Source organism: Terrapene carolina, unplaced genomic scaffold (genome assembly GCF_002925995.2).
Source record: "Terrapene carolina triunguis isolate 2854851 unplaced genomic scaffold, T_m_triunguis-2.0 Scaffold31, whole genome shotgun sequence".
Taxonomy (NCBI): Eukaryota; Metazoa; Chordata; order Testudines; family Emydidae; genus Terrapene; species Terrapene triunguis.
Genome location: NW_020664382.1, coordinates 1,313,688 through 1,329,231, shown reverse-complemented (window position 1 = coordinate 1,329,231; position 15,544 = coordinate 1,313,688). Strand labels below are relative to the sequence as shown.

The window sequence follows — 15,544 nt, the reverse complement described above, 5'->3', positions numbered from 1 at the left end:
GAGAATTGTTTCTGAGTAAAGACTGCAGGAACTGGCCTGTTTTATTATTGCTACTTGTAAGAACCCTTAGGCCTCGAACTATGGTCTCTAGCAGGTGCTGCTTCCTCATCAGCACCCGGGGCCCACGTAGAGTTGCTGCTAAGGGGAACTGAGAGGCTAAGCACTGCAGGAAATCCCATTCTAAAAGGCATGAGTGACAGCTTTCCTTGATTGGCTGGCACTCCCCATATAAACCAGGAAACCACTTCTGGGAGTCGTCTGAGCAATGCAGACCTCTGGTGTGCTTCTGCCTTAGATCCCCCTCACTGCAACTCGCCTTGATTCCCTGCTCTCGACCTAGGCTCAGCTTCTGAGCCCAGCCTTGTTTTATTGTCTCTGGCTTAAGACCATTGCAGACTCTGTGAAAGACCCTGGCCCAGCCTGACCCAATTCTCGCCTCACGCTCCCAAGTTGGTAATGGACTCTGACTTTGCGGTTTTGACCTGCCCTTGCCCTCTGACCTTCGGCCCTGATACCAGCAGCTCATTCCTTGCCCACAGGCCACCCATGACCCAACCCTAACTTACTACTAGTACTGCTTAAATACAGACGCTTCCCGGGTTATGCAAACCTGACTTACGCAAATCCGGACTTACAGAAAAAGTTCCATAAGTTCCGTAAGCTTTTTTTTTTTTTTTTTTTGCGCCATTGTTGGGTATACATTCCCGACTTACGCAAAATTCGACTTACGCAAGGCATTCCAGAACGGAATGTTTGCATAATTCGGGGAGCATCTCTACAACACAACTCTATCTCAAACAGATTGCTCTACGTAAACATAAATAACTAAAGCCTTAAATTTGTTAAATGAGTTAGAACGAACAGCTGGTGAAAATCATTGACTTTCATGGAGTTATGTTGACTTTACACCAATTGAGGATCTGGCCCATTATCTTTTACAGTAAAGAATAGCTGCTAAGGCAGGTCGCAGGCATCCTTAGCCAGTATGGTCTGGCTCTCGTATGGTGAGCGGGGCATGTTTTACACAGCTGGATCTAGTTAGCATATTGTATAAAATTCCCTGAGAAAATACCAGTGGAGAAGAGGCACCAGCAACCTGCTGCTACATAGAATCAGAAAACTAAAGGTCTTGATTCTCAGTGACGCTGAGGCTGTTTTATGTCATTCTGGCAACATAAAGGGGTCTTAAAGTGAGTGTAAACTTTACGGCCCGTTTGCCGTGCTAGAGCTATGTGAAGTAGCTTTAGTGTATGTAAACGGTCTGGGGTCAGTCCTGAGGTCCTGACTCACTTTTTACTAAGGCCTTTCTCATTATAGCCAATGGGGGTTTGGTCTGAGTTAGGACTTAGAAAAGCTGAGTAAAGTCAAAAGGACGACCCTTGTGTTTTAATGGCTATGCACGTTTAGAATAATAATAATAATTAATAAAAAGTTATGAGTTAGTGGTCCACTGCATCTGCATCTTTGAAGTATGTTTAAATGAAAATGTCACCACTTGTAGTGTGGACTCCTCAAAATTTTTGCTGCATTTTCTTTCCGTGGGGGTTCAAGATTTGGGGTGTCTGTGATTTTTGTGAGTACTGTCACTTTTTCTTTACTGGAAGAAGTGCCAGATTTTAATTTCCGTTAACCTAGTATAAATGCTGAGGGGCCATCTTGTGCTCCCCAGATCCAGGCATCATTTAGACATCTCACCTCATCTGCATGGAAATGGCAAAGGAGGTGGGGGATCAGCCACCAGCGGGGCACAATCTACCTTACCAGGGCCCACTGAGGTTGCTTTCTGTTACAGAAATCCATACAGGGAAAGGGGGTCAGGGCTAAGTGAGTGAGGATGGGAAGTGGATGGCCCCATATTGACTGGTGGTATAGCTGGAGAGGGAGTGCAGCCTGGAGCTATATTCCTTTTTTCTATGGTGTATCAGGGCAGCTGTGACAACAAGGAGTCCATGGTAGATTGCTCTGAACCACACTACCTGGGTTCATGGGGTGAGGTCAGGTGCACAGGGCCTCTCAGGGATGGCCCGCCAGATTTCAGACAGATCCCTGGGGTATCTGCCAGGGTTTGTGGATGCTCCGTGGCCTATTGACTCAATGACTTAAGAGGAACTCTGCTTGAGAATCTCAGAGGTTTCCTCCCACTCTGCCCCTTCCTGCAGCATTAGCTGTGGCTGTACTGCTAATAGATGAGAGACTGGGAAACCCTTTCTGACCTGTGTGGTGGTCACTTTACACCCTTCCTGGAGCATTCAGAGATTGTAATACATTTCCTTTGCCTTTGTTTCTGACCTAATTGTGCACACAATAGGGATGACAAAAGCTATGTGAAATCCTTAGAAACATAATAGGGCACGAGGCTCTCTCAGATACTGGTATATGTTCCTTTCTGAAGTGTTCTGTACATCCTCTGAGTAAGTGTCCCAGAGAATCTGCATAAATCATGAGGGGTTCTTCAGAGAGAGAAATCCATAGGAATACTTTTTTGCTGGATGCTTTGATTCACTCAAGTAGGATTCCTTTATTAGCCAAACAGGATGCGCCCCAGATTTCAAATGAAAAATGTTTTGTTTAAAAAACACCTACGTCTCAGCAGCGATAACTGTTTCTTGTATTCGTGCAAAAAAACTTGTTAACTGGCTCACACCTCAGGGAATGTGAGATGAGAAATGTATAGCAAACATTCAGCCCAGACAAGCCAATTCACTTGTTCAGATTCCCAGTGTAATTTACACGCAAACTCCTCAAGGAAGGGACTGTAACTTGCATATTTGTACCACATGTAGCATGGTGGGGGTCAGATCATGAGTGGGGCCCCCGGGCTCTATTGCAATATAAGTAACACATTATTAATAACCATTCTGCCATGTAAATATTTAATAATAATAATAAATAGCTTCTATCATCAATGTATTTATTTTTTTGAAGAATTTGATGTAGCCTGAATATTGTTGCTTGTTTAAAATAGTGACTGGGAGAAGTGGGAAATGATAGATGTAACCTTTCCTCCTATCCCCTCTCTTTGATTCTCGGATCTAGAACAGTGGTTCTCAACCTTTTCTATACTGTAACACTATGTGAAAACAGAATCAAGTTGAGACCCCCCCCACCACCCCTTTGTTGACTTGTTGAGAACCCATGATCTAAGGGTTTATCTTCAACAATATTATTTTTCTATAGAATTTTGTATTAATTTTTTTAAGTGTTTCATTGTTTTCATGGAACCTAATCCAGAAAGATGAGCACCTGCAGCTCCCACTGAAGGCAATGGGAATCAACACAGTGGCAGTTGCAGGGTTCAGCACCTTTCAGAATCAGGCCCTTATGTACTTGTCACCATATTAGATTTCTGCAAAGTACATTATCTCCAGCCAAGCCAATTTTAGCATGAGCAAAGCAGCAAACTTCCCTTCCTACACTCCAGTGTGGTGTCAATGTCAGTGCCTAGTAACTGTCCTCCTTTTGGGGACTATAAATTATAATTTGAGAAGTATTGGCCTTGTTTATATAGTAGTCCCATTGAAATCAATGAGATACTCACATGAGTCAAGGCTACAGGATCAAGCCCACAGTTGCTGAAAGAAAAAAATTATGGCAGCCAGTACTTTTCTTCTCTTGCCCCCCAAGACACTGGGGCACATTGTCCTACATCAGTCCGTGATTTGTGTCAAGTCCTGAGGACCCATATGAGACCCTCCTCATGCTGCCTGTGACGATCAAGCTTTAGGTGTTCCAAACTGGTCCCCAAGAAAAATGGAGGCACCCAAAATCAGTGGCCACTTTTAAAAATGTAGGCCTTGAGGAACAGAGATATTAGATGAAAATAAGTTAATACCCTCTAGAAATTACTGAGTTCTACTGTTTAATTCTACGATTCCCTTGTAAATAGAAATCTAGAAAATCTACAAAAAGTCGTGTTTGTTTTGCTGTATGTTATCTGTTCATAAATCATAAAGCTCTTATGACATCTGGCTCTGAGGACAAACCCAAGTCCTGATTGCAAATAAAAAAAATATTGCCATTGGAGGACCAATTCCTGTTCACTTTATACAAGGAAGAAATCCCACTGAAGTTAATGGGACTAGTCATGTGAGAAAGGTGACCAAACTTTGGGTCATAATGAGAAATGATGTTTTCTGGAGCCCTACTAATCTAGTAGACATGAAAATCCAACTGTTCTGACATTATACTGAGACGAGATAAATGGTAACATAGGTTCAACTGGTTTGTTTTCATCCTTTATAGAAAAACCTGTGATAATGGTAAGAGATGTTCTGGGGTTTTTTGTGTGGTAACAATCTAAATGACCCATGTTGTTGCTTTGATCCTGTCCCCAGGTAAAGGAGATCTTGACAGCGCTGGGTTTGCTGACATGTGCCAATACAAGAACTGGAAGTCTTTCTGGGGGCCAGAGGAAGCGTCTTGCCATTGCTTTGGAGCTGGTGAACAACCCGCCAGTTATGTTTTTTGATGAACCTACCAGGTAAATCAAGGCCAAATGTTAGAAAGTAGACTACTGCTACTGTGGGTGGGATTCATAGAGGTATTTAGGCACCTAACTCCCATTGATTTAAATGGGACTTAGATGCCTACCTACTTTTGTGATTCCGGCCCCCACCCTGCATGTGCTAGAGAACTATCACAGAACATACTAGCCCTTGTTAGCGTCTTAGAATAGCTGAAACAGAAGAAAATTAAGACTTTCCTTTGAAACGTAGATACCAGATTATATACTGCATGAAGTTATGTAGCTTCATGTTTGCTACACTCACCTTTCATTGCTAGGAAATGCTTCTGGTATGTTTTATTTAAAATATTTGCATCAGCATCTGTAAAACCTGTAATTTTTGAATATTGATTTTAAAGGGCCTGATTTGCCACTGTGTTACTCCAGGTTACTCTGGGATAATATTATAGAAAGCAACTGAGTTACACCTGTGTAAAACCATAGAGCAATGCAAACCCCAAGAAATCGTTTCAGTAGGGTCACCCATTAGTGCACTGGGTTACTGTTGTAACCTGACATGACATGGGGCTATTAAAGGTGGTTGTTAGGGAAACAATATGGAAGAGGGCGATTGAGAGAAATCCTAGAGGGATGACCCAGAAGAGAAGCAGAAAAAATTCTTCAGATTATAATGTGTAGTTTCCCTTGAAGTGAAGATGGCCAATTAGCTTAAACATTTTTGATAATTGCATTTTTAATTTAATACATTTAGGAGCAAATTCTGCCTCAGGAAGACACTCATGACAGCCCTGAAGTTAGTTGGGCCATAGATGTGTATCTGAGAGTAGAATTTGGCCCTTAGTTTGTTAGAACCCATGCATTAATCAGAACCCACAATCCTAGAATTTGAAAATTGCATACGGTAACCCTGTGAAGAACTCCCATTTTAATTAAGTATGATGCATGCTTGATAAAGGAAAAGGCCAAGGGAAGAGAGAGATAAGAACCCAGAGATACTGTCTGGTGTAGTGTTAGATGATAAAGATGTATTTTATAAAAAGATAATAATGAGAGACAGAAACATCATAGCACATGTATTATTTTGAACAGTTGCATATGGAACCACATCTAATAAACACCTTTGTGCCTTTTTTTTCAGTGGCTTGGACAGTGCATCTTGCTTTCAGGTTGTCTCTCTCATGAAGGCGTTAGCCCAGGGTGGCAGGTCCATCATCTGCACTATTCATCAACCAAGTGCCAAACTGTTTGAGTTATTTGATCAGGTACCTTTCAGAAATTCTTCTGGTTTGCATATTTGTTTAAATATGTTGTATGTATAATTGGTGCAGGCTGGAGATAATGCAAAATCACAGATCATGTCCCAAATCAGTATCACTAGAGTTGTAGGTTTGAACAAAATATGATTTTCACTTTTTCCCTTCATGTTCCTGTTTTTATATTATATTATTTATTTATTTGATTTTAAAGAATCTGGCTGGTAAATTTTAGAAGTCATGATTATCACACTCCTGAATTTTGGGTCCTTTCCTGCCAATGTTTTGTGTGTTATAGTAAATAAGAATTAGTATGAGTGCGTTACTCTTAAGGTCTGTAATGTTGCTGGGCCAAATTCTCATCCTGGCTACTCTGGTGTAAATTCAGAAAATTCCATTCATTTTTGATGGAATTACTCTGGTTTGACCCTGAATAACTGAGAACAGATTGCTTTTTTGTATTCATGTGAAAGAATAAAACAGAAAAATGAAGGTTGTCAGAAATCTTTGTTCACACTGATGGCAGGATATGGTCTGTTCCTGTTTAGATTAGATTTAAATTTACTTTAATTTTCTTATGCCATTTAAGTGAGAGTTGTGAGAGCTTAGAGAAAACCCACTCTACAGTAGGTGAACAAGCTCTTGAAGATTGCCACTCTTTCAGTGAGTTTAAATGAAGTCAATAGAGAGGCTAAAAGCAAGACTAATCAAGCTATTTCTTACTGTTCTTCCTTCTTCTCCTCCTGTTCCCCCATTGCCCCCTGAATTCGCCAGCCCCATCTTCATACCAAAAACACGAATAATTTATGGAAATAAGATGGCACAGTAATGCCATTTCCAGCCTGCTTTCCAACCTGTGTCTAAGGGATGAATTATGATGTTTCTATATTAGTACACTACAAGCCCTGAAGGGGTTGTTTTGCAGAGTTCATATCTTGAACATCTCTAATATTCTGCAGATTTTCCATTAATTGTAGTTCCACGTTCAGTGTTGACAAATCTTTTCAATCTGTTGCTATTTTCTTCCAAATCAAACAGCTACTAACTGACTACTCCAGTTGCTATGAGAAAGCAGGTAGACACTGTGACGGGTTGGATCACAGAAACCCCCTTGGGAACTGCCAACTGATGTGCCAAGACTACTTTTGCCCCTGCTTTCCTGCCCTGGCAGCTTAGGACTCCAGCACCCTGTCTTTGAGCCAGACATGCCAGTCTGCTCCAACACAGACCCAGGGTCTCAACCATGTGCCCCAAAGCTGCAGACTTAACTGAAAACAACTTACAGAAGTGTTCCTGTCTTTAACGCTCAGATGCCCAACTCCCAATGGTGTCTAAACCCCAAATAAATCTGTTTTACCCTGTATAAAGCTTATACGGGGTAAACTCATAAGTTGTTCGCCCTCTATAACACTGATAGAGAGATACGCACATCTGTTTGACCCCCCCCCAGGTATTAATACATACTCTGGGTTAGTTAATAAGTAAAAAGTGATTTTATTAAATACAGAAAGTAGGATCTAAGTGGTTCCAAGTAGTAACAGACAGAACAAAGTGAATGACCAAGTGAAATAAAATAAAACACGCAAATCTAGCCTAATACAGTAATACAACTGAGTACTGATAAAATCTCACCCTGAGAGATGTTTCAATAAGTCTCTTTCACAGACTGGACGCCTTCCTAGTCTGGGCACAATCCCTTCCCTGGTACAGTCCTTGTTCCAGCTCAGGTGGTAGCTAGGGGATTCCTCATGATGGCTCCCCGTTTTGTTCTGTTCCATGCATAAGGCGGGAATCTTTGTCCCTCTCTGGGTTCCCACCCCCTTCTTCTCAATGGAAAAGCACCAGGTTAAAGATGGATTCCAGTTCAGGTGACATGATCACATGTCACTGTAAAACTTCATTATCCACTTGCGAGCACACACGTATACAGGGAGACTTACAAGTAAAACAGAGCCATCTGCAGACAGTTGTCCTGGTTAATGGAAGTCATCAAGATTCCAAACCACCATTAATGGCCCACACTTTGCATAATTACAATAGGCCCTCAGAATTATATTTCATATTTCTAGTTTCAGATACAAGAGTGGTACATTTATACAAATAGGATGACCACACTCAGTAGATCATAAGCTTTGTAATGATACCTTACAAGAGACCTTTTGCGTGAAGCATATTCCAGTTACATTACATTTAAACTCATGAGCATATTTTCATAAAATCATATAGAGTGCAACGTCACAGACACATTCAAAGGTTCTGATGTTTTCTCACTTTCTCTATCTTTTATTTTTCAGCTCTATGTTTTAAGTCAAGGACAATGTATTTACCGTGGGAAAGTGTTAAACCTTGTCCCTTATTTGAGAGATTTGGGTTTAAACTGTCCAACCTACCACAATCCAGCAGATTTTGGTAAGGAAAATTGAATAACTTTTCCAGTTTGCTTATTTTCCTTTTGATTAGCTCTTCTGGGTGAAATAGAAATAGTGAGGCTTTTATTGGTTTTTGTTTCTATATTTTTACTGTGTCAGTGTGGAATGAGTCCCCTGTTTTTTGTAAATCATTTTAATGCCATCTAGTGGTGGGACTAATAAGTGACTTTTTCTGATTGAAGTGCAAACTATGGAATAGTAGGAAATGAAAGGCAGAATGTGTGTCACACCTATAAACTTCCATGGTTTTCTAATGAAACACCACAGACCTTGTGAAAACAATACTATATCATTCTATAGTCATAGCTAAGTGTTTCACAGTAGCAGTAGGGACCAGAATAAACAGGTCTGCAATCCATATAATGAGTACTAAGGCAGCCAGACATTGATTATATTTTCTTTAAAATGTTGTATTTAACAAGTATTAGCAGCAGAAAAATGTAGGCTTTTTACATACAAATATTGTGCATTTAAGGCCTGCTTCTGCTCCCATTGAAATCAGTGGTAAAAGTTGTCATTGACTTCAGTGTTGCAGGATTAGGCCCCAATAGCCAAGCCTGTGACTAATGTATGGTGTAGAATGAGTAAATCTCCTCTAAATGCTCTATGTAGTGATGGAGGTTGCATCTGGTGAATACGGGGACCAGAACAGTCGGCTGGTCAGAGCAGCACGGGAAGGGATGTGCGACACAGACTACAAGAGAGATGCTGGTGGCGAGAATGAACTGAACCCCTTCTTATGGCATCGACCCTCTGACGAGGTAAATCCATGCAAAGCACTGAAGGGGAGGGAGGTTGAGAGAAATAATCGAAATATTAAGTAAGTAGCGGAGAGCTGTGCATGTTCTGCTGCATGGAGCTGGGGCTTGTTAGTGAACAGTAAATAAGATTCTGCAAGGAGCTTAGTTTGTTGTGTTGTCTGTCACCTCAGGACTCTTCATCCACAGAAGGCTGTCACAGCTTCTCAGCCAGCTGCCTCACCCAGTTCTGCATCCTCTTTAAAAGAACTTTTCTCACCATCATGAGGGATTCGGTAAGGCTGCTTTTAACATACTTTTGTAGCCCAGGGCACTTTTTGTGTGTTTGTGAGGTGGTGTCCTGGGTTTAACTTCAGCATCCACCTTATGTGTGTGCAGATTGGCACAGAACTTTAAAACACGGAGGTTGTGTTCTGAGTCTCAGTAATTATAGTACGAGAGTGGAGAATCATACATTTTTGACTGGTATTCAGATAGGAGAAATATCTGAAAAAAATCCCATCCAGGGCCTGATTCTCTGCTACTCTAGACTTTGTGCAGTCATTACACCAGTGCAAAGGGAATGCAAAGTTGCACCAGTGTAAATGATTCTGCAAACTGCAAGGCAGTGGAGAATCAGGCTGTTATTAATTACAGTGTCATAAGGGGAGGGTTGGGATAAATTTGTCCTTTTCAAATATAACTGGCCAGTTAGTGAGGTGAAGTCGCAGTGCGCGTTGTGTCTGTGTTTGGGTGTATGGAGGCTGCACGGCAGCAGGAATCTTCGGAGGAATTCTCAGGTCACTCAGCTAGAGTTCCTTTTGTGGCTCTGAACGGCTACGCTGGATTAGGAGCTTCACCACCCTTTGAAATGCTGCAGCCTGCATTTCCACATGTGCCAGCATGGGACCGTTGCCCCCATTGGTCAAAGCTCCCAATAGTTAATTAAGGTAAATTAAAATGTTTAGTTAAGACACTATAATTAATCTTAATGTCAAGGAATTATTATTCATCCAAAAAGACATATCCGGCTTCAGATTTTCCAGATTACCTGTCTAGGCATTATCCACTTAACTCCTAATTTTCTTTGCTAGTTATCTACAGAGGCTACCCCACAGATGTCTTCAAAAGACCACCCTCTCATTGTATAATAGTTTCCTCATCTCTTCCCGGTGGGATGCTCAAATTGGGCAGTTAATAGCTATTACTTAAGGAAATTTCTTTTTGCTTAATCACAAAGATGTAACTATTCTAGATTTTCTTCTGGCCTCTGTACCTGGTGCCATATCTATTGTAGTGATACTGAATTACTGAGAGAATACCAAGAGCTAATCAATGTCAGATTAATTTGGTTTTGTCAATATAAACTCAAAATATCTTGTTTGACTCTTTCAAAGCCCTTTCTATTGTGTTTCAGCTACTTTTTAGGTAGAGAAAAAGTCTGCTTCTCTTGAGGAAGTGTGCCAGTGGCTACACAGAGATTGTCAGACACTATTCTGGGACATCCTCCGTTACAGCCTTTGCCTGGAGAGCAAAATTCTGTTTTCCAGTGGTCCTTGTATCTGATTGGCCGGGGTACATCTAGAAATTCCATTAATGGAGCTTTGTCTATCTGGAGCCCAGTTAGCTAGTGGGAAATGACCATTTCTAAATAGTTCATTTTAGGATATAGTTAAGATTTTTGCAGGCTGTTAGTTGATTTTACATACAGTGTGGTAGCTGTTAGATCCAAACATGCTGATCAGAGATACTACTTTTCCTTGCTCCTAGGTCCTGACACATTTGCGGATCACATCACACATTGGAATTGGACTTCTTATAGGCTTGCTATATTTAGGGATTGGAAATGAAGCTAAGAAAGTCTTAAGCAACTCTGGCTTCCTCTTTTTTTCCATGTTGTTCCTTATGTTTGCTGCTCTTATGCCAACTGTCCTTACGTGTGAGTACTGACCATGTTGTTACTATATTTTTTGTAAATAAGTTATTTTAGCTGGAATGAAGTAAGCAGTGCTGGAGTATACCTATTTCATGTGAAACCACGTATGAATTTTGGCTTAATTTTTAATAAAAGTGAGTACATTTTGCACTCATTTGACTCAAGGACTAATTGCACTGGATAGAGAAAAATTTCCAGCTCTGATCTGGAATTTGCCATGGTCCGAAGATGCCAGTCATGTGACCCTGTGTTGTATGTATACAATGTATATGGATAGGGACTAGGGTGACACCGCCAAGCTTTTTAACTTGTGACTCTTTAACGATAGGGCTGTCACCATAATCATGTGAGGGACTTGAAGAGCCTGCAAGGTTTTACATTGTAGGCTGTCATCTTAGATTCCCTCCATGACAGGAAAGAAGACTTGTGGCTTTCAACTTTTAACCACATAGTTTTTGTTTACAAAGCGTCTCTAAGGGAGAGCCATGTCATCTGAGCAGCCTGGCAGATATGTGCACAATGAGCTGCTCTCCAGGCTGACCTCTTGTGCCTCAAGGGACATGATTCAGTGTGTTGCTGGTCTGACAATTGTTGTGGAGTTCCAGACACACTGTAGTATTGCAGCTTCTCAGAATTACAAATGGGTAGGATATTATTATGCACAAGCATGTCACACTCTAACAGTGTGAGTAACCAGCTTATTAATTTTTATTCTATCTAGTTCCTCTTGAGATGGGTGTATTTCTCAGAGAGCATCTGAACTACTGGTACAGTCTGAAGGCCTACTATCTAGCTAAAACCATGGCTGATGTCCCTTTTCAGGTATATACTTTTGAATAAACCACAGAGCATTTTTATTGTATCCACTTGCAAATGAAGTAGATATCAGCATTTCATCAGTGTTTTAATCTCATTTAAATACCAGAGTGGTGGAAAACTGCCTGTGTGTTAGTGTATGAGCTTCCTGACTTAAACCAAACACCCATTGGGAATAAATGGCAGGACCTTATTGAAATCAAGATCCTGTGTCTAACCTGAGCTTTCCTGAATAAATAAACTAAAGAAAGACAGGGGCTTTTTGTTTGCTTTTGTGCCTAGTGGCTGCAAAGGGCTGGTAGCAAGTGGAAGCTGTGTTTTTAGTCTAAGGTAGCATGCAGGACATGATAGATTTGATAGGATGTGATGGATGTGCTAACTCCCCTCTGAGCATCATCACTTTCAGTACAGCATTGAGGGATGAGAGAGATGGGTTAAGTAGGATATAATGCTTTCTAGGTGTTTATATTGCTTTCAGCAACACTGAAACATTCTGTATCGCTTTTGGCTTGAGTCTATAATGTAGTAACTGCAGATGTATCTTTCTGCAGATTATGTTTCCTGTGGCATATTGCAGCATCGTGTATTGGATGACTTCACAGCCATCAGATGCTCTCCGATTTGTCCTGTTCGCGGCCCTGGGGACAATGACATCGCTGGTGGCTCAGTCATTGGGTCTTCTGATAGGTGCAGCCTCCACATCGCTTCAGGTACTGGCATTTGTGTGTTATGATCTCACCAGAACCTTGCTTCCCCTGCCAATGGCTTCTTGCCACGGCTGCTGCTGTAAGTTCCCTGACCTCCTTTGCACTTCTCATCTCACTCTGAACCACCTGCAAAGAAACAGCAAAGAAGGGGTTCTCTAGCCGATTCTTGGTGTCTTTACAGCTGCTTAAGAATTAATAAATAATAGCGAGAAAGCAGTGATGTTGTTACAGCATTTGAAAGAATGAGCTCTTTAAGCACCTCAGCACTGAATGAGTTGCCAGATCACCCATCTCTTTCAAATGGATGTTATACCCCACTCACCCACAAGTGCATCATGTCCTATAAATTGCAGAACTGATGTGATTCTGTAGTGTAAAGTGGGGTAGGGTGCTGGGGACCTGCAGCTGTTCTCACTAGTGGCATCCAAGTACAGACAGAAATGTGCAGGAGGCAAGGCAGAGTCACCACTAAACAGATCTATAACCCAAAGCGTCTACAGAGAGGGAGTGAAGCAGCTGTTGACATGACTGCTGCCCTGAAGAAGGGGTAGTTGCAGGGGGGCGACACTGCAATGCCATTCTGTAGCATGGCTGGGTGAACTTCAACTGCTTATCTGAGTTTGACACAGGACAGAGGATTTGTGCCTTAGAGAGTGTTTACTGAATTAAAGACCACCTTCCCCAACAGCAGTGAAGAAATTAAAAGCAAGGAGAACCCTGAACCCCTGGATGTTTCTTTGGCTGTCTGAGAAGGCATCATTTGTTTCCTCCTTTTTCCAGGTGGCAACATTCGTGGGTCCGGTTACAGCCATCCCAGTCCTGCTTTTCTCAGGATTTTTTGTCAGCTTTGATACCATTCCCACATACCTCCAGTGGATGTCCTACATCTCATATGTCAGGTACCGTGTGGGACCTTAACCTGGAATTTTTTGTCTTTTAATGCTAAGGTTACCACATTTACAGCACATTCTTTTAGGATTTTATGTGATGTATTTCCATGTTTCCAGTAGGAAATGTATGTAAAAGAACAATCCCAAATTATTTTACTGTACAAAGTATGTATACCAACATGAAATAAGAAAAATCTTAGCATGGATTATATGTAATGGGCCAATATCTGTGCTGATTTATGCCTTGTTCAGTCCCACTAAATTCAAAGGGTGCACAGCATGTAAGTCAACAGAGAATTTGGACCAGTCGCTTTGACATATAAAGGTGAGGACAAAGTGTCCATAGCAAGACTTTAATGGGGTTGCCAGCACTTCACTTCGGAGGCTATTTCGCATTTTACTGTGTATCTCATGGCATATCTCACTGATGGTTCAGACAGACCTCTTGGATAAAGCCTGTTTGTCCAGCTTAGCCAATAATGATACTTCTATAGGTGTCCAATGGGTTTTCTCCAGAGGAAGAGGGTCAGGAAGGTGACATTGCAGAGGGAGCTAAGGGGGCTTAGAAAATGTCCACTCAAACAACTTTTGTATATGTCCTAGATAATGGCAAAGTCAGTTTGAGGTGGTTTCGAAAAATAGTTTATTTCCAGGTTGTAGAACTATAAAGACAACCCAAGTCAAACTCTGTCCTGGTTTGCAAATACACCAGACTGAGTTCATTCCTCATATCCAGAGACTTTTCAGAAGCCAGAAGCCAGTGTAGACTGGGATGGTAGCTAGCATCCAATGTCAGGATGGAGGAGAAATGGTTTTGTTCCTAAGGCCCCTGTCCAACCCATGTGAAGTCCCACTGAAATCAGAGTCCCACAGAGGGATCCATGCTAGATCATCTGCTTGCAGGATCAGGTCCTAAGTGAGACCAGATCCAGGTTAGACAGGGGAGCTGGGGGAAGTTTCCTGCTGAGGATGTGCCACGAGAAGCGTGCAGAGGACAATTAGGATGAGACATTCCAGTTTCTTCCTCATCATACAATACAACTGTCTCCAGGCACTAAGTATATTTTCTCTTTAAAAATATATATATTAACCATGTCAATTTTAATAAAGTCACTAGCATGTTTTTTAAATATAAACAGAGATTATTCTGATTTTTTTTTAATAATGTTCTCCTTTAAGGAAAGTTGACTGTATTGTTTTTTTTAATGTTCTATTAAAAGCAAAATTCTATCCTGTTGCACCCATGCAAAACCCACTGAAGTGTGATTTGCTTGAATGCAACCGAGGCGAGAATGTGGCCTAAAACTTCCTGCCTCTGAGGATAGTATTTAACTCTTCAGTGTTTACCATCTGAGCTCTAATTATGAGTGTTTTCCCTCTTGAGTCCATCATAAAAAATGAGAAATTCTTGCCCTGGTTAGAATTTTACCTTGTAATCCATCCTTTCCTTTCTAGGTACGGGTTTGAGGGCGTTATTCTCTCCATCTATGGGTTGGATCGAGAAGATCTTCACTGCGACAAAGATGATACTTGCCACTTTCAAAAATCAGCGGCCATCCTGAGAGAACTGGATGTAGAAAATGCCAAACTTTACCTGGACTTCATTGTGCTTGGAATTTTCTTCTTCTCTCTGCGTCTTATTGCCTATTTTGTTCTCAGATACAAAATCCAAGCAGAGAGGTAAAGGAAAAACAAACAAAACTATCCAATAGGAGGAACCCTAGACATGTAGTAGAGGGAACTTGTTATTGTCTCATTGTGGCAGGCTGGTGTCCAGTGCCCAGTTACAGACGCTGTTATGATCCAGCCCATAGAGAACTGTATTGGGTTAGTGGATGTGTAGTGTTAAGCTAATCAGTCCAGTTGGATTGGGTCACATTTTCATTACACTTCTAGCTTTAATTAGGAAGAAAAAATAGAAGGGAATTTTACAATGTAGAGTTTCAACTGTGAAACAATGTAACTGCAACAAAAACTGGTTTCAGGAACTTTCCTTTATGAAAACCATTTCTGTGATAAGACGACGTTTGTCCTGATAGCCAGAGTTGTACAATGACATTTATGTGGCTGGTGATTATTGATCAACAGTCAGTCAAGTACCGCGTGGGGGGATGCAAAGAAAGTAGCATTATCACTTTATTTTAAATTCAGCGTGTCATCTTTGAAATTTTTTTATGTATCACTTTGGATCTCTCTTCCACAAGAATTATCCATCCAAACCCAAAGTCTGTAAGCTTACTGATTCTCAAGAAAAGACGTTTTTTTTTTTTTTTTAATAGGGATGGATAATATTTAAAAAAAATAATCATAG

The 15,544-nt window shown here is 41.1% G+C and overlaps 1 protein-coding gene across 2 annotated transcripts in view; it reads left to right on the top strand.

The window, feature by feature from the left end:
* The window catches only part of LOC112111329 (ATP-binding cassette sub-family G member 1), a 77,426-nt gene extending 62,461 nt beyond the window's left edge, over positions 1-14,965 (top strand). Inside the window, exons 6-15 of one of the 2 annotated variants that reach the window (XM_024206710.1) lie at positions 4,335-4,480; positions 5,604-5,727; positions 8,013-8,127; positions 8,760-8,908; positions 9,079-9,180; positions 10,655-10,823; positions 11,542-11,642; positions 12,188-12,346; positions 13,124-13,242; positions 14,689-14,965. In XM_024206710.1, coding sequence (XP_024062478.1) covers positions 4,335-4,480; positions 5,604-5,727; positions 8,013-8,127; positions 8,760-8,908; positions 9,079-9,180; positions 10,655-10,823; positions 11,542-11,642; positions 12,188-12,346; positions 13,124-13,242; positions 14,689-14,917 — 1,413 coding nt within the window. In that variant the 3' untranslated portion in view covers positions 14,918-14,965. Of the gene's footprint in view, positions 1-4,334; positions 4,481-5,603; positions 5,728-8,012; positions 8,128-8,759; positions 8,942-9,078; positions 9,181-10,654; positions 10,824-11,541; positions 11,643-12,187; positions 12,347-13,123; positions 13,243-14,688 lie in introns of both variants that reach the window. The other variant, XM_024206709.1, reaches the window with a different exon arrangement.
* The last annotated feature ends 579 nt before the right edge of the window (positions 14,966-15,544 follow it).